The sequence below is a fragment of the Electrophorus electricus genome, chromosome 11, assembly GCF_013358815.1.
Source record: "Electrophorus electricus isolate fEleEle1 chromosome 11, fEleEle1.pri, whole genome shotgun sequence".
NCBI classification, from domain to species: domain Eukaryota; kingdom Metazoa; phylum Chordata; class Actinopteri; order Gymnotiformes; family Gymnotidae; genus Electrophorus; species Electrophorus electricus.
Genome location: NC_049545.1, coordinates 14,614,468 through 14,641,746, shown reverse-complemented (window position 1 = coordinate 14,641,746; position 27,279 = coordinate 14,614,468). Strand labels below are relative to the sequence as shown.

The 27,279-nt window shown below is 40.5% G+C and overlaps 2 protein-coding genes across 2 annotated transcripts in view; one reads left to right on the top strand and one right to left on the bottom strand.

Annotated features, from left to right (window-relative positions):
* The first annotated feature begins 12,154 nt into the window (after positions 1-12,154).
* Positions 12,155-17,785, top strand: LOC113585550 (filensin). The gene is given in 12 exon segments (XM_035531620.1): positions 12,155-12,464; positions 12,717-12,770; positions 13,178-13,275; positions 13,950-14,042; positions 14,678-14,793; positions 15,297-15,479; positions 16,058-16,152; positions 16,789-17,021; positions 17,023-17,089; positions 17,092-17,183; positions 17,185-17,296; positions 17,422-17,785. Coding segments are annotated over 12 exon segments (1,758 nt in total). The 3' UTR covers positions 17,727-17,785.
* Positions 17,786-18,920: 1,135 nt separating this feature from the next.
* The window catches only part of pcsk2 (proprotein convertase subtilisin/kexin type 2), a 37,264-nt gene continuing 28,905 nt past the window's right edge, over positions 18,921-27,279 (bottom strand). The window contains exons 10-12 of the mRNA XM_027023742.2: positions 26,921-27,021; positions 25,172-25,399; positions 18,921-19,994 (exon numbers count right to left, since the gene is read on the bottom strand). Coding sequence (XP_026879543.2) covers positions 19,505-19,994; positions 25,172-25,399; positions 26,921-27,021 — 819 coding nt within the window. The 3' untranslated portion in view covers positions 18,921-19,504. The remainder of the gene's footprint in view (positions 19,995-25,171; positions 25,400-26,920; positions 27,022-27,279) is intronic.

The following is a 27,279-nucleotide window of genomic DNA, read 5'->3' as shown; positions in this document are numbered from 1 at the left end:
GACAAAGATACCTATTGAAGATATATGACACAATTTTTAAAATTCTTAATTCTAATTATTAATTTTCTTAATCTTTTGACTCAAATCTTTATTATGTAGGTGAATCATTTCACATTAGGTATCAGAGGTAGTGGTCCCAATGCAGCCCAGTATGGAAAAGCCCAGTGGTCTTTTCATGACAGGTTCCATATTCTTGTAGACCAACTAAAGGAAACTTAATACCTGTAATAGTAAATGCATGAGTGAATATAACAGTTTTGACAGTTTTAAAAATGACAAGCAAACTATAGTAATGGAATGGGAATTTAGGGCATAAAGTAAATATACAGACTAGCATTAAACATAAATTACCACAATCCCTTTTTCATTATATGTTTTACTAATGATTTTTCTTTCTAGAACTCTTTGCTTTTACTATTTCACTTACTGCATGGTTTAAAATTAAGTCTGACATTAAAAACAAAGTAGTGTATTTGATGAGGTTGACTAAATTAGGTTACATTGAGTGGCAGACATCAGTTTCAGCGTGCTGTCTAAGGCAGTCACAGTACCAGTACAGCTATTGTAAAGTGCTGTAAATCTTCATCTGTCAAAATGTATTTTATTGTATTATTTTATATTACTGTTAATAAAATTTTGAACATTTTTCACCACTACGATATAATTGTGTTAGACAATTATTTTTTAGCATCTCTAAATTGTTGAATATAGCTACATCTATTATTAATAATTGTTGGCTGATATGATGAATTTCAAGGACTTTATCATACTGAATGAATGACCCTGGAACAGCTCTGATGAACTGATCTTATTGTAGTCATCTGCCTTTTGCTTAAGAGCAAGGTCATTTAATATCTATTGGAAATTAATATCAAATTATTGAGTCATTGCTGTGATAATATATGTTCTTGGCCTTTGATACAGCATTGGATAAATATGTGATCATTAGTGCTGGATAATAAATAACATCTAATGTCAAAAGACATTGATAACTAAATCTATACACTGACTTAATTTATTTTCCCCATAAGGTCAGTCTACTGTCGAAGTCGACAATAAAAGTGAAGTCGAGGGCCAGCAACGTCACAGGATGCCTATCAACTTCTGGCTCTATATATTTTTTGTTTATCTCTTTTAGCTATGCTTGCCTCAGTCTCTCTTCACATACATTAAGTATGCATGAAGTATGTGTGCTCAAAACATACCTAACAGTCTGCTTTGTCTGTTTCCAGTGTACTCCCTAAAAACAGTCTCCAAACTATTGCTCTAGTGCAGCCTGATATGACACCAGTCTGAGATCCAGCTGTGGGACCATGCTGCTGATTTTATATCTCTTTGGAAACAGGCTTGTTTAATCACTCTTAACTGTTCCCTGTTCTACCGAACAGCTTGCTGTGACAATTGCCAGCCTACAGTTACTTCATCTAATGCTCCATCTCCTGAGTTTTTATATGGCAATCTGTCTGACATACCTCATGAACTTCCTAACCTTGTGGAACATAAACAGCCTCATATACGGTCAGTGCATGAATTCCAATCCTGATTCTTAGTCTGTATCTGCCTTGTACTCATATTGTACATGTTCTCTTGTTTCCAACATCCTGTATATGTCCAATAGTCTTGACTCCTCTGAAGGTTTTCTCTTCCTACCATATCTGAGAGGCATTCCCTGGCAATATAACCCTCAATCTGCCCAACAGGGATCTAGACATTCTGGACAAGACCTTTTTTGACAATGTCTACTGTTAAAAGACCAACACAAATAAAATGTGGCATGCAATAAAGCCATATAAATTATATATAATTATTTTTAAATATAGATACTTATTTTTGCTTATATTACTTCAGAGGCTGAATCAATACAAAAATAAAATTAAAATACACTGTACCAGTACCGGGTGAATTTTGTTCATGTTTAACTGATCCAGCCTGTCGTTCAAAACTGTTTATATGTCCGTATGAGATGAGGAGTTATTTGCTTTATTTTTTTGCTTTCTAATACTCCCCCCCAATCCCCTTACCCCCATCTCAATAACAAGGTAACACTTTAAGTATATAAACAACTTCAGTATGTGAAATCTACGTCATGATTTAAAGTTTGATAAATAACCTTCAGCGTAGAGCCTTTCGGTTAACCACACACCCGCTGAGCATGCAAAGCATTACAGAATCGCAATGACCATCTCAAACGCTTTTCAAAATGATAAAGGAATAATAAAGCAATTATGAATGTACTATTAAAGGAAGACTTACCATAATAATGAAGACCAAATTTTGCAGTATAAGAAGAGGGAGACGGGAACATATATTACTCAAAGTTTGTTTCCAAAGGACTGTTACTCTTTTATTTTTCAGCGTTATTCAGGCTTTAAGGATGGATTTCAGCACCAAATTGTTTTGTAATGTTGTGCCTAAACACTACAGACGAGTACAGTCGAGTTCCACACGAATACAGGTTTGTTATTTTCTGCGGAGAATAACTTCCTTGTGCCTAGGCTGTATCTGTGAAAGGAAAACGCTACGAATCCGCGTTTAACGTGAGACGGTAGAAGATAAGGCTCCTCTCTCCCCCCGCTCTTCTGGCGAACTATAACAGAATATTATTTGTTGGCGAATTGAGCCAAGCGCTCTTACCCACCACCTTCTTTCTTTCTTTCTTTCTTTCTTTCTTTCTTTGGAGGAGTAGAATAGTGCGATATTTAATTATATTATTTTCCTTGGTTTTATACATGTACATGTATAAAATCTTTTCTTGTTGCAAACTATGCAGAAATCTCTTTAGTTAATTTAAATATTTTATTATCTGGTTGGCTACATAATGTTTTTATATATTCTCCGCGTCTTGTAACTGACAAAACAGGATAAGTCCATACACATTTTTATTTAAAGCGTCAATAAATACAGGTAAGTGTAATCACTGAGAGCATGCACATCTTACATAAATTGTGCCACCGAAGCATGCATTATTTTGCTGAGAAATGATATGTATAGGTAGCGAAGGAATCGAGTTCCTTCAGACAAAAGAGGGAATCAAACATCTGGGTGAATTTCATTAAATGAAAACGAAATATTAAAGAGTAAACCTTAGAAATAGGACACATGCATTTGATTCAGATTTTTTTTTTAAGTACTTTGAGCCCAGAGCAAAAGGTGTTTGCCAAGACCTTACATAATACCCATACGATCACATTAAAACTTCACCAACATCCATGCTCATTTATTATATAATCTGCTGCTATTTTCAGATTGTATTGATTTTTTTCCAACAGTTTTTTTTTTTCAGACACTAACATCAGTGAATCCCTTAAAGGACCGATAGGCACTGAAAGGACATGATCCTTATAGACAAACCCTCAAGTTACCAGTGAAAACTTTATATACTAAGGCCTTACAATTGTTTAAAGTCTACCTACATGATGATGAAACTGTATTAACTAGAGGGGTACCCATGTCCATTTTATGCATGCACTCAATCTTTCCCTGTCATTCAGGACAGTGTTTTTGTCTGGAGGGACAGGTTGCCTGAGGGAGTTGTTCAGCATGTTACTTTTGCCGCAGGCTCTTTTTCACTTGTGTTTAGCTGAGTCCATACTGCTCTACCTAGTGCATGCAAGGTATCAAATGAGTGACATGTCATAATATGAATACATTTTTTTCTTGTACCAAAAATGTATTTGTAGATTAATGGATAGAATATAGAAGAATAAGGACATCAGATGCATTTCTTATCCAGTGATATTCTCTATTCATATGTATTGTATACAGTTTATTCAAAGTTATTCTCTCCCTCATAGAGATTAATTTTTCATTTAATGTACTTGGTTATAAGCCCCCCACCTCACCATTAACACTATTACCATCACTACCACCATGGCCAACGTTACCACAATGGCCACCTTTACCTCTACCACCAGCATTACCAAGGCCACCATTGCCACCATATTCACCACCACCACCACCATCATGGCCACCATTATCACCACCACCACCATGACCACCATTATCACCACCACCACCACCATGTCCACCACCAAATGCATTTTAAATCTTATGAATATATACTCTTCAAAGCACATCTATTCTGAGAATAAATCAAGGGTGTTCAACCTTCCTTTCATCTTTTTGTTGTGGTAAATAAGGGAACATTTTAAAGTATTATATAAAAATGATGCTAGATGGTGTTAAATCAACTCTCACTGTGAGGAAACAATGGCTTCATCAAGTTTCTATTTTTGCCTGTTCCTGGAATGCAGTTGTACAATAACCATATGCATTACACAAACATGTTGCCCTATCTATTTACTCCTAGATTAGAGTGCTGTAATGCCTCATTATCTGGATATTCCAGTAGGTGTATAAAAAGTTTCAATTAACCTAGAATGCAACTGCCAAAGACCAGCTTGTTTAGTCATGTCATTGGTTAATAGGTTTTATTAACCTATTATTAACTATCTATTGAATTATGGTAAACTGAGATGCTGGTGCTGTCACTTTACCATTCTTATCTGATGATTCACATTTACTGACAGTGAATTGGGCAGGTGCTGTCATTATCACATATACAACATATTAATTACTGTGTGCACTAAACATAATCTGTTATGACTCTTCCTGATTCCAGATGTGATTGCAGTGCATGAACATGATGTACTATCCCTGATATAGTCCTTCCCACCCTCAGGACTTTGCTGACATGATGCCTGTTCATAATCCTGATGTGCTACCCTTGAGTGTCTGTCATTATTTACAGTAACTGCCTTGCAACTTGTGTGAATTCTTATCCTGTTTTTGTGTTTAAACCTGTCCCATGAGTTTGCTATTTACAGTGTATTTATATTTAACACTTGTATAACAGCTGTAAATATTTATCATTGTCAGGGTATCTTGATATGATTGCAACTTATGATTGAAAGTTAAGGGAGTATTTGCAAGGCTCAACCCAGGGCTGGGCCATCTGCAAGGCCTACTTCAGCCACCTGAGGGAGCTACAGGCAAGCTCCAGTTTAATCAGTGGTAAATAGTCACATCTGTCCTCCTGAATACTTAAGAGCAGCTGACACCCTGGTGGTCTGTATTTGGTAAATGTTTGGGGGGAAACAAAATCAACTGTTTCAGGTAGAGACCTCAAAAGCTGTCTCTTGGAGTCTCTTTTCTCTCTTGCTCCTCAAGCTTCTTCACGGCTTTGAGTTGCACCTCAAGATCCCTCAGGCCTGCTCAGGTTTCCTCCATCCCCTGCCAGAGTTTACCCATCCATTCCTTGGGGACTCCTCTGGCTTTTCTTTTAGCCCTCAACCTTCTTGCTTAGAAAATACAATTTTTTGAGCAGATTTAGTTTACTTTTGCTCTCCATTTTTGAGCATGTCAGACTACTTTCCCCTTGCAGCCCTGCTTCTTTCTGGTGAGGATTCTTTTGTCACCTCTGTGGTGTGCTGCTAATTTGCTGCCTTGGGGACTTGACAGTGGTGGTTGAAATGCTGTCTTGGGTCTCTTGATTTTCTCACTGGGGAAGCCTGTTTTTGGTTTTCTCATTGGGGAAGCCTGTTTTTGGTGTTTGTGCTGCATATTCTCTTCTGTCATTTTCACAGCCAGCTTTGCAAAACAATTCACCTCATATTAATTACATGAGTAATTAAGTAAATAAGTAATTCAATATAAGTAATTCAAGCAGGGCAATACTGATTTCCACAGTTGATACTTTTTTTTAAATCTTGGCTGCTGTATAGTGATGTCCTTGCCTGATTTTAACATTGTTTGCCTTCATGTAGAGGGTGAAGAACAAGTATATTAGGGAATGAATTATTATTGAATGAGGATAACCAATATATAATAATGTTATTGATTAATATGCACACATAAACAATGGTTAAAGTTAACTTTTTCCATTTTACAATTTATTCTTATATGCAGTTGCATATGTTTATTTCAGTATGTACTTATGCTTCAATCATATACCTTATACAGCATACCAAGTTAAAGGCTTGAGCCTGCTGTAATGTGCACTGAGGTTAACTTGAGAACCTGTGTCAAAAGGCAGGAGAATGTCAGTTGGCATTAATGTACAGGGTCTAAACACAGTTTGGATGCATTTAGATGGGCAATGCCAGTGAACACAGAGTAAGTAAAAGTGGAGAGAAGAACAGAAGATTGCCATGTCTGCTTAAACAAGCCAGCAATTGCTTCCTCATAATGAGTGGGACAGCTTATAATAATCCTTGTGCAGCAACTCTAAACAGCAAGAGGAGCTGCACACATAACCAAACACATCAGTATTGAATTAATCCCTTGAAGTCCAAGTACCTTCTAATTTCCCACTATTTTACCTACAAGTAGTGAGAGAAAAATGGGTTTTAATATTAATACCTAAATTCTAATCTTGGTGGTTTAAAGATTATGAATAACAAGGTTTGCTGTGGAGTGAGCATGTGGTTTAGTGTGTGTGTGTGTGTGTGTGTGTGTGTGTGTGTGTGTGTGTGTGTGTGTGTGCTCCATTCCAGATCCAGTTCCACATTCCAGTGCAAAGTTTGCAGCAAATCATGAGAAAAGACTCTGCCAACCCCAAGGAGGAATAAAAGGAAGAAGAAGAAGCTAGAGAGCAGAAGGCAGTGATATTTGTTTGAGATGTTTGTTTAATAGTGTGTGATAATTTGGGAATACTCTGTCATTGGCTGACATGTTTATGAGTGATCCCTCCGTCCTTAAGCCTGCTATCTCAGCATCCAACAATGACAATGTGTGTGCTGCTATTGATAAGCCTGTTCTGTCTAGTCCTATTTCGACAGAGTTTATAGATTGAGCTGTGCTGATGTCTGCACAAAGGGCAAACCAATACCTTATGTACTGTTTTGAGTTGTCTGAAGGGAAAAGAGGCACCCCCACTCAGCAACAGTGCTACTCCATTCAAGATGGTGTATTAATGAGGATCTGGTGTCCATCTACTGTAACTGAGCGGTAGGAGGCTGTCCACCAAATAGTTGTTCCGCTGCCATTTAGGTCTCATGTTTTGTATTTGCCTCATGAACATCCACTTTTTTGACATCTAGGAGTTAGGAAAACTGTACAGCGCATTTTGTCACATTTCTTTTGGCCCTCTGTGAATAGTGACGTAGTTCATTACTGTCGTTCTTGTCACACTTGTCAAATGGTTGGAAAACCTAACCAAGTGATCCCTTCTGCTCCACTTTGCCCTATACCAGTTGTCGTTGAGCCTATCGAGAGATTGTTAGTAGATTGTGTTGGTCCCTTGCCCAAGACCTGCACCGGAAATAGCTATTTCCTTACACTTATGTGTGCTGCTACCAGGTTCCCTGAGGCCATTCCCCTGCGTTCCTTTGAATCTAAGGCTATAATAAAAGCGTTAATTAAGTTCTGCACCACATTATGTTTACCTAAATGCATACAGACAGACCAAGGTTCTAATTTCATGTCAACCCTGTTTGCACAAGTAGTTAGCTAATTGAAGATTCAGCATCAGGTGTCTAGCGCCTACCATCCAGAGTCCCAAGGAGCCCTACAAAGGTTCCACCAGACCTTCACAAATATGTTAAAAACATACTGTCATGATTTTGATAAAAATTTGGATGAGAGAGTGCCCTTGTTGTTGTTTGCCATTCGGGATGCAGTGCAGGAAACTACTGGCTTTAGTCCAAACACCCTGCTTTTTGGTTGATCAGTGCAAGGTCCCCTGAAGATACTGTACAAACAGTGGCTGTCTGTTCCTCCCTCGGTTTTGAGTTCACATGCAAGTGACTTTGTCAATAAAGTTTGAAAGAGGTTGTGCGCCATTCGTGATTTGGCTAGCAAAAACCTATGTTCAGCCCAAGCAGCTATGAAATCTCGGTTTGATCAGAAAACAATCTCATGTTCTTTTGGAATAGGAGATCGTGTGCTGGCCCTTTTCCCCATTTCAGGTTCTCTTAATACACAATTTTCTGGCCCCTATGTTGTGAAATCAAAGATATCTCCCACTAATTATGTATTAGCTACCCCAGACCATCGACGTAAATCACATCTATGTCATATAAACCTGTTAAAGCCTTATGTAGACCACCAGCACTCACCTAAATCAGATCACTTTGCTACTGTACAAACCCCTTCTCCTGTGTCTGTTCCAGTAGTTACCACCACAGTGACCAGTGAATATTTACCTGAGCAAGATGACCTGAATCTTGGCCGGAATTGCTTACCTTGTGCCCGTCTCCCCAATTCCCTTGCATTGCAAGCCCTTCTGCAAAAGTTGTCTGGCAGCTCAGGCTGACTTAACTGCACTTATAGATAAATTCCCCTCTTTGTTTTCTGATATCCCCACTCATACTTCTGTGCTGCAACATGATATAGAGGTAGGATCCCGTCCACACATCAGACAACACCCATACCACCTAAACCCCCATAAACGCTCTATAATGTAAAAAGAAACATAATATTTTTTAGAAAATGGTCTTACTGTCCCTAATTGTAGTCCGTGGTGTTCTCCATGTCTGCTCATACCAAAACCTGATGGTACTTTTCATCTCTGTACAGATTATCATATTAACATAATTATCATTATCATAATTTTCTTACCATCCCAGACTAATTTCCAATGCATAGAATGGAAGATTGCCTCAATTGTATTGGGTCAGTTGTTTTTGTCAGTAAACATGACCTATTGAAAGGTTACTGGCAGGTGCCACTCACCCCTTGTGCATCAGAAATATCTGCTTTTGCCACACTCGATGTATTTCTCCAATTTACGGTCATGCATTTTGGTCTCTGAAATGCTCCATCCACCTTTCAGTGGCTAAGGACTTTGGTACTGGGTGATGTGACTAACTGTGAAGCTTACTTGGATGATGTGGTAGTTTATACTCACACCTGGGATCATAATATGCAGGTACTAGAGACTTTTTAAGAAATTGCAAGAAGTTTCTCTTGTTCTAAATCTGGAAACGTGTTAGTTTGGTAAAGGTGAGATCACCTATCTTGGAAAAGTTGTTGAACATAGTACGGTGCACCCTCTAAATGTCAAAGTGCAAGCCATATGTTCCTTTACTCCTCCCCTAATGAAAAGGCAACATAGACATTTTATGTGTGACAGGCTACTACCACTGCATCTGTAAGAACTTTTCTGATGATGTCACCCCTTACAAATTTGCTCTGTAAAAATGCTCCCTTTCTGTGGTCACAAGCCTGTCAAGCAGCCTTTGGATCTGTAAAGTCTCTATTAATTAGTACATCCATTCTTGCCGCCCCTGATTTCAGTCAACCATTTAAGTTGGAGGTTGATGCTAGTGGGATTGGTGCTGGTGCGGTCCTCCTACAAGAGGATTGCAGTGGGATTGATCACCCCCTTTGTTATTTTTCACATAAGTTTAACAAGCACCAGATAGCATACAGTGCAGTAGAGAAAGAGGCCCTTGCAGTTTTGTTTGCTTTACAACAGTCTAAGTGTACCTCAGTGGCAGTATGTATCCTGTTACTGTTTACACTGATCACAACCCTCTAGTGTTCCTCCAGCACATGGCTAACGCAGTGTTGGATCAGTGTTGGATGTGCTGGGCTGTAATTGTTCAGGCTTTTAATTTAAACATGGTGCATGAGAAGGGCATAGACAATGTGGTGGCTATTGCTCTGTCTAGGTGCTAATTGGATGTTTTTGTTTTGTGAATTCTAGATCTTAGAGGTTCACTCTTACGAGGGGATTGCATCCTGTATTTATTTGGTGCGTGTCCCACTCCTGATCCAGTTCCAAAATTCAGTACAGTTTCATGTTTGCAGCAAATCATGAGACAAGATGCTCGCCCTGAGGCAGCAGAGAGAGGAAGGCAGTGATATTTGTTTGAGACATTTGTTTAATAATGTGTGATAACTGACCTACTGTATGACCTTGCTTTCAGTTTTGACTTTGCTCTTGTCCTTGCCTTAATGGTTAGTTTTGCCATTGTATATTTGTATATATTCAATTTTGTTCCTTTTGTTGTGTGTTCACTGGTAAGTAGGGAGTGACTGCCATTTTGTGTGGCATATGGGTTTGATCTGTGTTTTCCACTTAGTTAGTAAGTGTAGTTGTGTGTATATTTTATGTTGTCTGTGTAGGCTGAGTGAGTGTCTATTTGTTTCTAGTGTGGATTTGTTTGTTAATTTGGCGTGGGTCACTCCTGACGTTATAGTCCAGTGTCACACTGTCTCTTGTATATATCACACTGTCTGTTGAACAATACACTGGCTGTCATTGAACTACTTTAGTATGTTGCAATCTGATTTCATTTCCACTACACACTTGCTTAGCCATTTTCCTCACATTTCCTGTTACGGCCTGGAGCCTAGACGAGGTCGTAACAATTGTTGATAAAGAGTGGTGGCCAAAATTTAATGTTTTACAATTGGCAGCTATATATTTCAGACAGTTGAATTGCTTATGCTGACACACATTGTAAGAACTGTAAAATATTTTAAAATATTTAATATTTACACCTATGTTAACCATGGTTTTTCACCCTCTCCTGATGCCTTTCTATGATCTCTGCATCCAACAAAACCATGCTGCTGGATTACTTCAGAGACTCAATAGCTATGGTTTTACCCCAGAGTAACAGTGCATTAAAAGTAGTTAAGTGATTCTGTTACAGGGGAGAGGGCAAACACACAGCAGGTGGGCTGTGAGCATTAGCATGATAGAAAGTAAGAAATTAGGCAGATAACATTAAACGATATAAAACACTAAATGTACTATTATCTATTTTAGACATTCAGAATTCATGGAGAATAATACTTGATATGGGGAAATGATGAGTAGAAGAGAGGGGGAGAAAGAGAATGTACAAATAACATGAACCAGTTTTTAATGCATTGTTGTGTCCTGTAGCTTGATGTGAATGGTGAATACAAGATAACAATGTGAACAGCACATACAGAGACTGAGAGAGCTCATAATTCTCATGCTTTTTGTATCTGAGAATGCTGACCTACAACAAACTAGTATGTTTGACATTTACCTTTTGGCAAATATCAATTCTATGTTAACCTTAAAAAAAAAAAAAAGCACCAAAAATAACCTCCTCCCATACTGCACACAAGCCAAAGATTCTCAACACACGCCCTTGCCTGTCTCCTCTATGGTCCACTGCACTGAAAGAGATCAAAGATGTTCCTTCCCAAGCACAAGGTCTGCTCTACAAGGGAGAAGCACCATCAGCTACAAGGTTTTGGGGCGAGGCACTGAAGGATGCCCCAGCCTGATGATGATGCACAGTGACATAGAGTAGCCTGCTACTCCCTGCCTAGGGCACATCTGCAGCCTCCAAGCCCCAGTCATGATAATTCACTCACACAATGCCTTTCAGCTGAGTTCAAGCTACGGGCTCCCAAGCCATCCAGAAAAATAAGATCACATTGGAAAAATGGCTAGAAAGGTCTAGAAAGAGTCTTGTACCATCTTTATCCAAGATTTCTTTCGTTCAATGTGCTTAGTCTGAGTGACCTTTAGTGAGCAGGCATCGCGCTGCATAGTTCAGGACTTAATGTTTTCTGCTTGAATTAGATCAAAACCAGGAAGGCACCATTTCCTAACTGAAGGGAGGGCATAAACCCCTTGTGTTGATCTCGCTCTGATTTCTAAGAGGAGACATCTTTAGTGACCAATAACTGACAAGAGACTCACATGGGTATAGTGTTATAAATCTCCCCTCTGTTGTAAATCAGTCATTTGCATTATGGAGCTTGTTTTGCTTATCTGATACAACGCACCTTTTTAAAAAATTCATTCATATTTTATGAATAAGTTATATCTTTTTTTCTTCTTAGGAGTTCAGTTTTGTAGCTATCTTGACCATCGCTGTAACTTTCTCTGTGCGTTTTAATGTGTCCAAACATCACTGAAAGCGAAAAAGTAAACTGGGAATCTTGTAAATATTTCTCTCAGAAACGATGCAAAGGGGGAAAAGTAAAGTATTTTCCCTTCTTGAACTGATCTACCACGTGAACTTAGCAAACTACGCTACTGGAATGATCCAAACGCAATGCAGCGAAAAACGAAAGCTTTAAAACCATTAGGTTTATCACAGCGGTCCATATCAGGCAGCGTTCACTATAGTATTAGGTATCACAGGATATAAGCACCAGTTTTCCAACCCTAAATGTGTTGTAGGGACGAGCAACTGAAAAGACTAGGATGCTCAGCATGTTCAAGACAAGGTATCTGCGAGAGGTGCGCAAAAAGCGCTCTGATGTCTTCGAGGATCCTAGCAACAAGGATCAAGAGACGTCTTCCGCCGGATCTAAGACCGACTGTGTAAACCTACAGTAACTGAATAGTCGCGTTGCATGTTACATTAACAGGACCTGCGTGCTGGGGCAGCGGAACGCCGTGTTCCGCGAGCAGCTTGAGACGCTGCAGCGCATGGAGCAAGCAGCCGGGCTCGAGGAGGCCTTCAACGAACATATCAGCGTCAAAAGACAGCGCATGCAGACATTCTCAATAATACTTGAGGGTGCCTCAATAATGCTTGTTAACATTATCCTGCAAGAAAGGACAGGACCAACTATTATCTTTAATTTTGAAGTCTGTATCTTCATTTTATATTTGAATGTTTAACTTTACAACTAGTTGACTGGGGATTTACGAACGGCATGATGAAAACCATACTGGACATTATTGAAAAGCCAAAACAGCCACAAGATGCAAAAATTATCTGTCGTTATTAAAGATAAAACCTTTAAATCTCTGTTTCCCACAAGTACAGAAATGAATGGCAGGACTAAGAGCAAACTTCATGGACTTCTGGAGCAACTCAATAATGTATTAAAGTGTCAAAATGTTCTTTGAGCTGAGAGTTTTTCATTTGCCATTCCATATGTAGCCCTTTAATTTCCCACTGGAAATTGAACTCAGTCTGCATCCAGAAACATGAAGTAATAATGGAACCGTAATATAGCACAGCTAATAAGAAGCTGAATTAGCTAGGACCCTCATAAGGATGTCTGGGTGATTACAGTCAACTTCAAGATATGCGTTACTCATTACTTGGAGAAAAGCAACAATTTTTTTTTTCCAGGGTTGCGCCTCTTACTGTCAGCCGACACACACATAGACGCCCACACGCATGCACGCATACACACATGCCCCTCCACTCTTAAAAGCAAAGTATTCTTCCTTCAAAAGTGTGCATTTGATCTCTTCACATGTATTTTCTGCATAAACTGCAAGAGGCAGATTCAATGCTTCTGAGGAACCTGGAGCATCAGATCGAGTCCCAGTTCCTGCAGGATGACATCAACTCCACAATAGACATACATAAAAAGGTATGGGGCTATAAGACTGGCTAATGATATGTCAAGGATGGAGACAAACTATTACGCATCCTTTTGGGCTCAGCTTCTGATCAGTCTGAACTAAGTGTATATAGAATAAGAAACTACACTAAATGTCAGAAACTCTGATGTGTCTTGCATTCACTTGCATTCAATTGTATGCATTCACTATATCAGTATATGCTGAATTAATACTATCATGCTCACCATACATTTATGCTATAATCAAAACCCACTGTAACATGATAGGTTGTTTAAAGAGCTGGCTGTAATATCTGCTGTGACCCTACTGAACTGAAAGGTCACCATGAAGTGAACTGTCCTTTTATAATCTTAAACAGCCATGCTGCTTAGTAACTATTTAGTTAAAAAAACAACAAAACAAAAAAAACCCCACATCAGAGCAACCCTAATCCAGAAATGCCCATTGCAGTCTATCATGTGAATATGTACTGTGTATGTGTATACTGTGTTTGTGAATATATGAATATATGTCTAAATTATCTTGACAACAAAGGTAGCATTCTAGCCAGCATTGCATGCATGTTTACATTTTCAAATTGTTTTATTAATGTGCAAATTCAAATTGTACCATGTTTAAAACAATAATAACCCAACTGCATAACCGCCCTTCTGTCCTTCATAGACTGTTGCTGTGATAAAAGACCTACTTTAACATCCTTCACCAGATCAACTATAAGTCTGTTCTGATGCCAATTTTGTCAATGGGGGTTTCAGAAATAGGGTGCTGAGGTGGTGTAAAAATGCTGGGTTAGAGCAGGGGTTCAGCTGTGTATGTGTGGGTGGTAGTGGTTGGTGCTGAAGGATGTTACTGTCTGGCAACATAGGGAGAGAACAGACGTGGTCAGCATGATCAGTGCATTCAATGTAGTGGCTATGATTAGTGTCACCCTGCAGTGACACTCGTCACCAGTTTTGATCTAGTGCCAAAAATGTAACCGTACTGCTTATGTTCAGTGTCCAATGTATTTGACCTTTGGAGCTTCGTTCTGCAGTTATGAAGAAAGACAGAGAACGAGAAAGAGAGATAGAAATAGGCATTTGTTATTTAGTGTTCTGTGAAGACTTCTGAAATAAACATAAAATGCACTTTATCATAGGAAATACTAATTCGGTTAGATTTATCAGATTTTCATAACTGTTCTAGTCACTGCGTTATATGTTAAATCTCATGCTACCAAAGGAAACAAAACTGCGCAACTTAACCACATAATCATGGTTATTGTTATGATAAAATGTACTATAATAATTAGTTCAGCATTCCTGTAATCTATACAGGCTCTAAGCTTCTTTTATGTGCTAAAAATCTTTTTAATAGGGTGGTTATGTTATTTTTATTTTCAGGTTACTCTCTGTATCTCTTTTCAAGTAGGAACAGGAGAGGCTCATAGCTCAGAGGCAAGTTCCTGCTCTGCAGGGCCAGCTAGACGAGTACAAGAACGCTCTCTGCCAGTTGCAGGCGCAAAAGCAGAGGCTGTGAACGGAGGTAAATCACCATGGAAACGACTAAACTTGAGGGTGCCCCTCTCAGAAACTCATCCATTGGGAGGGATCAATTGAAATAATTTAGAAGAGCAACCTGCCTTATTAATATTCATATGGTGGCATCCAGGTGAACCTAAAGTGTAAGCAATGTATATATTAAAGTATTTATGTATTTATTCAAGCAAAAATTGTCTTAATTTAGGAAGACTGTTATAATCTCCCAACAGCAAAAGTGAGCTAAGTATAGGACTACAGGACAGTGAATGTGCAGTTTGTTAGTCTTTTATATACATATACAGTTTATTAATTATGCAATGCACTAATGCATTAATTTTTTTTTTCCACCAAAAACTGCACAAAAGTGCAAGCCACATAAATAAATTGATGGTAAACTGATAGTGTACATTTGAACATGCTCACACAAAGAAATAAATTACACGTGTTTGTGCGAATATATAACCTCATACCTCATTTGGAAAACTACGCCACTTTCACCATCGTCATAGATCAGTGCTGGAGCAAACTATCAACACGCAGGAGAATTACGAAGATGAAATCCAGCTCAACAATGTGTAGGTCCAGGCCCTCAGGTTGGAGATCGAGGAGGCCGAGCAGCTGGCTATGTACCAGACCTCCTTGGAGAATGTGCTGGAGCAATACAAGAGGACTTTCGAAAATGAAGACAGCAGGTGAGTTAGGAACCCTTAACTAGCATAGTCCATTCTCAGTCATGCCTTGCCCTGTTATTGGAGTTTGCTGATGGTACATGTATGTCTACATGCATGACTCTTTTATGCTATTGGATATAGTCAGTAGCAACTGTTAAGCTGAATGTGCATTTAAACCAGTGGAAAATAGCATTGCTTGATTACATGTACCAGCCACAGGATGGCAGTAGAATCTCAGTACCCAAATTAGATGTTGTTTTTATGGCTGTCCCAGGAACCCAACTAAAGTATTGTTTCTATATTTTTTTCAGTGGGTGAAACCAATGTGTTTTATATACAGAAAGTTCATGCCATGTTTGTAGCTCTGGAATTCAGCATGAAATTTAAAATAATGAATGTATTTATTCATAAGTAGTATAGGATTATTTGCATGTTACTACAACATTCTTGGATTCTACACAACATGAACTCTACAGTAATTCTAGTACTCATGAGCATAACCACTTGTACCCTACTGAAACCCACTCTGGAACACCTATCACTGATGTTCAGTGTGCACTCCCTTGTTGTGATTTCATGCCTCTCACTCTCTTTCACAGATTGAATTCGGCTATAATTGGAACTCCCATTAGTCTGTTCGCTACCAATTACAGATACACTCACAGTCCCACCGTGACCACCAGGCAAGGAAAAGGTGAGGAAAGGGGGGTTGGGGGGGCAGTAGATGGCTCTCTCTTTTGTGTTCTGGGAGAGAGCTGCAACTCTGTAACTGTGTAGCTATCCAAGATCAGAGCGCAGCTGCTGATAGTGATGATGCATGATACTGACCTTTTCCAATGAGCGAGTGTGAATTGTGTGACTAATTACTGTGATTGTAAAGCAACAGTGGTTTTAAGTGGGTAAAAAGAAGGATTCAGTGTGCTTTTGCCATCGTGCATGTTTTATGATCACATGCTAAACTGATCATGATTTTAGCCTTTAAACATCAAATTTGATAAATCTTAGTTATAACAGCATTTCTGGATAAATAAGGTCTGTAATGAATCAGATAATTTTGTTGAGTGTGATGTGAACAAATGGGTGAATAGATGTCTTGAGAGACTTGACAAATCATGGACATTTCTGTTGAGCCTTTAGCATTACTTGGAGATTTTATATTTTTATAAGAGTTCTGGGATTGTTCCCTTAGTATAAACCTCTGATATTTTTGATTACTGATTGTGACTATCACAATCATTTTTTATTTGTTTTTTTTGTTTGTTTGTTTTTTTGCTTTGTTTGCTTTAGTCTGTTCTGTTATGGTTATTGTTGTCAACTGTTTCATTCTCAGATATCACCCAAACCATCCAGGACATTGCAAACATCAAGCCTCTCCAGAAGAATCTGACCAAGAAATTGAGCAAAAAGAAGGAGCTCAACTCCAAAGAAATGACAGACAGTGGACAGGAGGAGCATAGAGCAGGCGAGTGCATCCAGGAGGTTAGAAGAGGAGTAGAAGAGGCAGAAGGGGAGGTGAAGCGGGAGGAGTGTGCTCCTCTTTGGAAGGGTATGGATGGCGAGGATTGTGCCTGACGGTGCTCAGATTAGCAAGGCCTTGGACACACTGTGCAACATCATCTGTGACTGCATCCGATGGTGCCCATAGAGCCCATTGCAGATTTCTATACCCAGGGCCGCTTCATCCTGGTGACGGGTGAATCTAATTACCAGGACCCTTGCTTCTTGCATGTCCACACCCTCCGCTGGCCGTGTCATGGTCACCATATGCCATGACATGTTTCCCCCATATAAGCCTCATGACCATCAACCTCCCTCCACTGCTCCCAGCCCCTCACAGGGTGGGGGGGGGGGGGGGGGGGGTTAACAGACCACCACAGAGCTGAAGACCCAGGAACCACACCAATGCCAAAGCCTGACCCCAAACTATGTCCTAGCTCATAGGGAGGCTCCTACCCCACCCTAGACCCCTGTCCAGCTCCAGAGCCCAGCCAGCCTTCTGACGACAAACACAGTGAAAAGAGCACAGAGGATGGTGAGCTGCAATGGGAGCTTCTACCCATACCCTTGCCAGACTCCATCCACCCAAACTCCATGAGCTAAAAGAAGATGGAGGTCATAGAGGTGATGGAGAAGCTTTCACTGGACAATAAAGTGAAAGGCTATGTGGAAACAGCTGTGGTGATCAAGACCATGATTGTGAAGACTAGAAAAAAAGCATGGAAACCAGGACACATAGGATTCTCCTGGTCAATGCCCAAAAAACAATAAACCAAGAAAAACAAACAAATAACCCCTACACATTCAACATCCCATGCCTACCTTTTCATCTCCAGCTCTGCCATGTTATACTCCGTGCTGCTTTACCTGCCTGTGCCAACATTTCTGATATTTACTGTTTGGAAACTGGGGAGTATCCAAAAAAAAGAAGAGATTTTTCACCTGACAAATTAAGTTAAAATAAGTGAGTGCTGCTTTCTAATTCAAATGTTGCCACTGCCCTCAAAAGTATATTCTTAACATGCCCCAACCTTTAGTAAGCGAGTTCAATTAGTAGTGAGTTCAAGAGTTCATTAGTAGTGAGTTCAAGAGACTCAGTCATTATATTAGTTCAATTGGCAACTTGGTAATTGCTAAGTACACTGTCCTGCTGTGTATTAACTGATTTATGAATAAAAATCAAGCATCCCAAAATACTTTTCTGTGGTTTGATTTTCACAATTTGCACAAGCTCTTGGAGCACATGCCTATGGATCTTTAGGTAATACACTCAAAAACCTTTTTTTTCTATATATAACAGTGCTAAGGGACTTGTGTGTAAAGTGTAGTGTAGTTTACCAAACCCAAGCACAAAACCAGAGGATTTATATTTTTGTTTATCAAATTGCATTTCTGCAGTCTCTCTCTCTCTCTCTCTCTCTCTCTCTCTCTCTCTTTCCCCCTCCCCACCACCTAGTGAAGGTGCTCCTCTATGTGCACCAGCTGGAGATGACCTCCATTTTTCATGAAGGTGACCTGGTGAAGTACACATGTCCCCCCTGCATAATCTACTCTCCCATGCACAGAATGAGAGAGAATGAGAATCTGTGTTTTTTGTTTTTAGTCTCCCTCACTTAGAAAGTAGTCTTCCTTACTTCCAAATATAGAACATAATTACTAGGGAAGCATCTGCAAACATTGTTACAGCCCAGAGTGTTTTTAGATATAAAGACAAGATGAAAGGAAATTCCAGCTCTAAAAATGTACAAACAAGTTTGAAATATTAACTCCCGTACATTGATGCTGAAATAATGTTAATATGAGTTACATAACCTCTTTAGTCATGATGAAAAGAACTGAGCTATTAATAATAGACTCACTTAGCACAATTAATTCTCATACGTTACTGAAAAATAGTCTGTCACAAGGATCCTATAGAGCCTGTGACCCTTCTGAGGCAAAACATCTTCATCATCACTCAAGTGCTTTAACAAACAGCAGAACAGATTTATTTAGATATACTGAAGGTTATGAAATATGTTGCTGTCAGCCACAAGCTGCGATCACGCGTTCCATCTCCTCATTAGATATAAACGTCTCTTCCTCACAAAAATATAACAGAAAGGAATGTCACTGCTTAAACGTTAGGTATAATGACATGGAAAATAATTTACAGTCACAAACTGTACAACTGTTGTCTTTGTAAAGGAGTGAACAGTAAGGTAAGCAAGAACGTAATGTAATATTGATCTATTCTGTGTATTTACAGTTTTTGTTAATTGTAAAAAAAAAAAAAAAAAAAGGAAAAATGAAAAATGCAAAAAGCATAACCTAATACTTTGCATGTAGAACGAATCATTTTTGGGAATATACCTTTTTATTATCATGGAGCTACATGAAGCATTCATTCAGTCTGGGACCACAGGAGAAAAAAAAACAACCTAAAAAGAGCAGTGAAAGAAGGAGCACAAAGGAGACACACTGAGATTGTGAGACAGAGTGAAGGACAGAAAGAAAGCGAGAGAGCAGTCAAGTGTCATGCAGGTTATCGGGGGTGGGGGTGGGCGGGGCTAGTTGCCTTTCCTCATCAGGCTCTTCAGGCTCCTCTCCACGGCCTCGTCCAGTTCTTCCTCCAGCTCCTCCTTTTTGGACATGGCCAGTTTGGACTGGTAGTCCCTCACCACCTGGTCTATGTAAGGGGCACTTTGGGTGCCGTGCAGCATGACGGTCCACTCCTTGAGCACGCCGCTCTGTGGGGCCTCGCCGCGAAAGCCCATCTCCAGCAGCCATGTGCCACGGGGGTCCTCGCCCCAGGTGTGTGTGGTCATGAAGGGCCACTTGTCAAAGCCCACCTTGGCATCACTGTCGCGTGGCCGGAGGCTAAGAAGGATGGATTTTGTGCCCATGGGCGACGTCATGTTGATGGAGAGGTCGCCACGGCGGCTGGCATTCACCGTCACCACAGCCTGGACATGCTCTAGGTAGCGCACAAAGTTGTCCTTGCCCTGGCAGGCGTCAGTGGAGATGACAAGTGACAGCTTTTCGCTCGATTGGATCTTACTGTCAGAGGCAGGTGGGAGAGAGACAGAATGAGACAGTGATAGCACACTGTTATATACAACCAACATTTCACTACCCTCTTTTATCATAAACAATTGACAGTTATATGTTGTAGACATAAATGATCAAGTATACACAAAAAACATTGTGCAATATAGATAAGCAATGAGGCATTTGGTTAACAGGTTTTAGCAGAAAATAACTTGACATCCTCAAACTCGGTATAGGACTAAAATCCCTTGGTTATCCATTCCATTAAAAGTGTTCATTCCCATTTAAAAATTTCAATTTTAAATGCAATAATGAATGTTTTAAAAGGAATGTTTGAATGCAGTTTATTTATAATTGCCTTTGTATTTAAAACAATGTTATAAATATATATTTAATTATTTAAAAAATAACAAGGTAACAAACTGCGTTTAAATAGTGGCAGTTACACATACTTTACCTCATATGCTAAAACTTTTTTTTTTTCCCAGTTCCAGCTCAATTTTAAACATTGATATAATGTATGATACAGTGATGCGGGTAATCATGCTGTTTCAGCATAAATCAGACTGAATTTGGCCCAAAGGGATTGCAGACTGTTATGAGTTGATGATTTTTCCAAGTAGAGTTCAGGCTGAAATACATTTTAGCAGCTACTGAAAAGCACAGAGAAATTCCCCAGGAAGCCCGTGGGCAGGCTCCCAGTACTTTGGCAGACCTTCTGAAAAATGTTTGACAACAGGATGCTTTTCCTAATTACCTCATGCTTATGAGAACAATAAATTATCCTGCTGAGATATAAAAAAAAACTATGAGGAAGATTTGGTGGTAATAAAAACAGCCTGGTTTAGTTAGCTAACATGAAATCAAATTTAAAAGTACCAACTGGCAACTCTGAATAATGCAATAACATTAGGACAAGTAGCATTAACATACCTATATCTAATGAATTAATATATATTACTATATAGTATAGACTACCAAGACCTAGCGAAGTACCTGAAAGGCTGCTGGAAGATGTGAATGGAGCCCTAAAGACCATCACTGAAACCAACAAGCTGATATTTGCCACAACAACAGTGATACTTGAGATGCTTGGCCACGAGATGAAAACCATTATCAAGGAGCAGCATACTCCATTGAGAAGGAGATTGGAGGCCAAGAAAAAGGCCAAACTGAGAGCCAGATATTGGAAATGCAGAAAGGCACCACAAGGCACCTGAAGGTACCTGAGAAGTACAACAAGCTGTCCATACCTAAGGCCTTGGAGACTGCCTGCTTGAAAAGATATACACAAGAAGTAGAAGCCAAGACAATATGCAGGATGTTCTCCCATGAGCCATCCAAAGTGTACTTCCAGTGGTAGGGTAGTGGCATGAGAACAAAGCCAGAGACTGAACATATGGCATATGGGAGAAGGAGGCATCACACAAGAACAATGCCCAGTGGTTAGAAAAAATGAGAACTGAAAACAGCATTCTCCCTGAACAGGATCCATTAACCAACACATTAGAAGACACACTTGAGACAAAGGGTCTCAAGCATGAAGAACTGGAGAGCTCCAGGCCCTGACATGGTCCATGCCTACTGGCTGAAGAAGCTGACTGCTCTTCATTAGCTACCTGAATTGACAAATCCATACAGCTACTGGACAAATCCATCTAGTAACCTGCAGAAATGCTAAGATAAGTGGCTCAATACTTGAGCGGTGCACAGAAGGCCATTGACAAGAAGCACCAAGCTGATGGATAAAACACTTGAGACCAGAAAGACCAGAATCAGACAGACCAGCCTGTGCACTGCCTGGAATGAATACAAGAAAGCCTACGATTTAATGCCCCATATCTGGATCCTGGAATGTTTGAGGCTTTATAACATCAACAGGACTTGAAGAGCCTTCATAAAGAACTCTTTGGGTCTGTGGAAGACAACCCTATAGGCCAGCTTCAAGCCAACAGCACAAGTCACCATCAAGCGTGGGATTTACCAAGCCCTGTCCCCACTGCTGTTCTGCACAGTCCTATGAGTGGCTATAGATAACAGCTACAGAATGGCGCAACAGTCAGCAACCTCCTGTAAATGGATGACATCAATGCCAGAAGTGAATGAGACATTGACTCACTAATCCATGTTGTATGGTCAAATGTATTTTTTTACAATTACTAAAATGTCAAACACAGTGATTTTATGTCCTAAAATGAACAGTTGTGTATGCCTAACCAGATAAACAAACTAACCCATGAGCTGCTACTGTAACATTGGCCCGAGTGCCGCAGGGCAGAGAGCAGGACGAACAGACTCCCTTGACGCTGTGGAACATTTACTGACATGAAACACAAATGACAATGGGGGTACTCACACAAAAGAATAACAGTGAACGTGAACACACATAAACGTTTTTTAAATAACGTGAACATTAACACAGACTACATAAACATCGACAATGGCTAATGCTAACATACACCGACACTAACAATGACCAACAATGATGCATGCACTGACGGGGGGTTTAAATAGACAGACAAACACTCAAGGTTAAACCCCGTGCAGGTGCATGCCATCACGAAGGGTGTGGCTACATACAAGGGTGAACCCCCCCTGCATACAGCAGGCCATACCACGTGATTTGTGGGGGGGGGGAACGTCCCATGACAGCCACTCTGTGAAGGCCCTACCTTGCTTTTTTTTTTTCCTGGACCAGCAAGTTTAATAAGAACAGACTATAAAAAACCCACCAAAACAAAACTCTATTATATATACCACCTCCCCCCCTTCAATAATACAGCACCCTGGTGCCAAGCAAATTGCTATGCCCAGATGAAGGGATCTTGTCGCCATAGAAAGAGGCAGGCTTTGTTGTTGAGCTCACACAAAGGGTGCAGTTCAGCTGACAGGCTGTTTTGTGCCAGCAGGATGATAAGGGAGGAGGGCTGGAGTGAGTGGCTATAAAGTGGCCATAATGGCATTATCAGACGCAGGTCTCCCAGCCTGCTCCATTACTCGCTCCCAGATTAGCCACGCACATGCGCATGGACATGCGGATGTGCAGGTACGTGATTTAGGAGTGTTTCCTGGGAGACTAATTCCTAGAAACAGAGAAAAATAAGAATGACATAGATGGGCCAGTTCATGTAGGCATCGGGCCATGTGGCGGTGGGATACAGTGGGGTTTGCTTAGCATTTCTGAAGGTGTGAGGGAGCACTTTATGAAACAGCATGATTCAAAAGTGTAGCTTATTAAACATGGAATGTAGGTATACCTTTTCTAAAAATACTATTTGTCAGAAGCATGTAAAATAAACATGTTTGTAGAAACCATAGCAGTAGACAGTCACAAAAAAAGTAAGTGTATGTGTGTGTGTGTGTGTGTGTGTGTGTGTGTGTGTGTCCACTTTGATTGACATAACAAAAATGTTAAACACATCATTGGTTCTGCAGTCCATAATATAAAAAAGCCAAACTACAGTTCCCCTTGTCTCTGTCCTGTCATCCTTAGCTCTCTTATGTTTATCTGCCCCATTGCAGAACCAGACTCTGTCTCTGCTCCCAAAATAAAGCATCACTCATAAGACATGCACACATTGGGGTGAGGGCATTTGTGCAGTTAGAGGAGGCTGAGCAGGACCATGGTGTACCAAATTCAGCTGTCTGCTAAGAAAGGCCTCCAGTGCAGCAGGTGCACTTATATGATTGGACACCTGGATTTAATTAGGGGCCTCCCTCCATGGAACACAGGTGGGATCAAACAGCAGTGGGAAGCCTTGGATCAGAGTAGCCTGAAAGGAAAACCGCGCCCAGGGCCCAGCCTGAGCCTCTCCAAATGGCCTGGCAGGTCGTAACGTCTCAAACTCCCTCGCCACTGCAGAGGCTGTGATAGCACACAGTGGGGTTGTTTTCCTGATGTAGTAGTTAAAGCACAAGCTGGATTATTAATAGACTGGCGACTGGAGGAGTTTTCGTGCTGCTGGTCTGATTGTAATTATTGCTCTGGAACAAAAGGTGCTGCAGTGTGGGGCTGGATAAACCATGTGGAAGAACACATTGTGACTGCAGTGTGGTGGGTCTGAGCAAGGAGCTGATATAAAAAGAACAGGGATACATTAGGATACGTTACCATACAGAAACATGTTTTCTTCTACCATATGACTGCACTCTGCATACACCCCCTTAAACAAGCCTACATATTCCAACCACACAAAACACCTTGACATGTTGTTGCTTTTCTTGCATACACACACACACACACACATTTTTTCCCTCTATCATTTTCTCACACATAAACCCAATGTAAATAAGGAAGACTTGTTTTCACATAATGACATGCAGCATCCTCATCCCCACCACATCAATTAGCTAAAGCTTCATTTCTCCAGCCATGGCCCATTGCAAAGACACACATCATAGTGTTGGCGGACTAGGAGGGATTCATTATCAGGGACTGACAGGAGCCTTATCGCACAGTGAGTGCCCCATGTGCTCGCGTTCATTAGAATTCACCAGCATCTTTCTTTTCTCTTCTGCTTAAATGCTTTTCTCACTGGTTGCCGGATAGGACTCCTATGGAATCTCTGTTAGGTAAGATATGAGAGCTGGCACTTTGTCGATGGGGGTTTGACAATGATGCACACAGATTCACAAACATAAATACAGCTTGAGCACATACATATGTGCGCGCGCACACACACACATACACACACACACACACACACACACACACACAATCCCTCCTTGGCACTCCAGCTCAGAATAATTGAGGTTGTTGCCATAGCATGCTATGCCCAGCAGTGAGCGGGAGAGGTCTAATTATAGCAGACGTGAGAATAAGGTGCACAGGTGCTTGGAGGGGGACGTGGATGAGAGGGACTCCCAGGGTCTGTGAAGGGATAAAGGGTGGGGGAGGAACTGACACATGAAATATTCTGTCATTTGGAGTTCAGCGGGGGATCAGAGCTGAGTGCTGTCAGACTGGAGCAGTCCCTCCACACAACATCCACTCTGCGCTGACACATGTGGCATGCAAAATGAATCCCTGCTGTACCCCAGCCAGCGTGCGATCTTGGCTACTGCCCCTTGCGCAAGGTATAAATATTATGGATTACAGTAAAGCTAAATTATGGTGCCTATAAATGCAGACTGTTCCAAATGTCAGACTCCCTAGTCCCTGGCTCCCATGCGCAGGTGGCACTTACTGTGCCTCCTGCACGGAGCCAGCCACGCAGTGAAATCGCTCCGGCACTGTCCTCCAGTCACGGGCCAGCTTGACCATGCCGCCAGCATCCAGGACGCCGTAGCCGAACAGGTGGTTGAACTCCAGGCCCACACCATTCCTCCTCCACTGGTGTACCTCGTCGTGCAACTTGTTCCTCTTGGAAGTTAGAACGGTCAGGTGCTGCATGTCCCGCCACGTCAGGTTTGGACTACGCGAACACAGATAAAAAAATATACCCATAGAAATAAAAAGAAATATACCCTCAGCTCGCAATAGAAAATCCTCCCAGTTCTTTCTGACTTGGAACCACTCTGAATTATCAAATGATCAAATTATGGGAATATAAGAAGTGTATCTTGCTTGTAAAACATTACTGTATTTAGTCATGGCTTAGATGAAGATCACATAACATTTTATGAGCCATTTATGTAGAAATGCACATAATTCTAAAGATTTGAAAAGTAGTTTCTCAGAACTGTAGTTACTAACCATCTCCGTTTTATGAAACAAGTTCACAGCAAGAAAAAAAGTAATATCTTCACAGGTAAGTTAAAGAGCACATTAGTATAGAAGAAAGGCAAACATTTTCCTTTTCCTTTAGAGTACTAGTGCAAAAACTGGCTATTTAGCCTGATGTGTTGTTCTTCAGAACCTACAGCTGTGCTTCTTTTGGCAGAATTTGGATTGCATACTCCAAAGAGGCTCCACTGTGTTTCTTTCAGTGTCACTCAGGCTTGTATCACTATGATGGCTTGAGTGTGTTTGGGTAGGGGACAAAACACCTGAATCCCACAATCACTATTTACCTTTGGCCGGAGAGAGTGAACTGCTTCACTGTCTGCTACATCATTATTCAATGGGGAGCAAACAGCAACGTTTTGCAGAGTCAAGGTTGTGTCAACATTCATTAACACCAGTCCCAACATGTTAATGCCCTCCTTAAATGGTCAGAGCAAAGTGAAAAGGTATGTGAAGGAAATAGATGTTCCTTCTTTTTAAATACCACAAAATGCAAAAATTGATAATGAAATGTGTAATATATTTTTGATTATGGGATTCTCATTAACGGCTCTTTTATGAAGTCTTTGAACTAGTTAAATGTACCAATAAGAAATGGATAAATTAATAATGTCATGGTTTTTACAAACTAATTCATTTTACCAAAAGGAGCTAATTAATAATGTAAACTTTTATTTGTAAATAATATCTGAATGCTTCATGAAGAGCTGTCTCTCCCAGGCAATGCATCTGTAGCAGGTTTTCAATTAGCAAAATGAAGGATAGCCAATCTGGCAATACAAAGCCCAAGGTCCACATGTGTAATAAGACTTAAGCACTAGATGCAGGCCAAACTTGATCTTTGTTCGCTGGCATGCAGACCCCAATTTGCTGAGTGCTGGCTTTAACTATAAACACTCTATATCATTCGCTTTCATACAGCAAGCCAACAGTTGGGTGAGTCACTGACTTGAGAGCATATCAGTAATAAATTTACCACCCATGGGTGTTTGGAAAATATTCATCTCAAATAAGAAGCATGAACAGGACACAAGACACAGCCAACGTTTGAGCGATAGGCGTTTTTATGGCGCCCATTCATCAGGTAATCTACAACAGGTCAGGCCACGTGTATGTAACCTATGAGTGATTGAGAGTGAAATGATTGGTCCATGGCTTTTGTGTGGGTCATGCGGCTAAGCTGAGATGCATGATGGGAATTTGAACGTACTTAGCTTCCAATGCCAAGGCGAACACCCCGGCTGCCTCAGGGGCAGCGGCTGATGTGCCAGAGTGACGCAGCGTGCAGTTTCCATACAGGTCTGTAGTGGCCTGGCGAGAGAGAGAAAGAGAGAGAGGGAGAGAGAGAGAGAGAGAGAGAGAGAGAGAGAGAGAGAGAGAGAGAGAGAGAGAGAGAGAGAGAAATCTGTTCCCATGTTTATACCATTAAATCGCCACGTTACAGCAAGTGCAGCTTTGAAAATATTGGGTATCTTGCACTAGTGCCAATAAACCTTTGAACTGAACAGACACAAACGAATAGGGAGAAATAGGGAGAGGGATAGCTGAAAAAACACCAACCTTTGCATA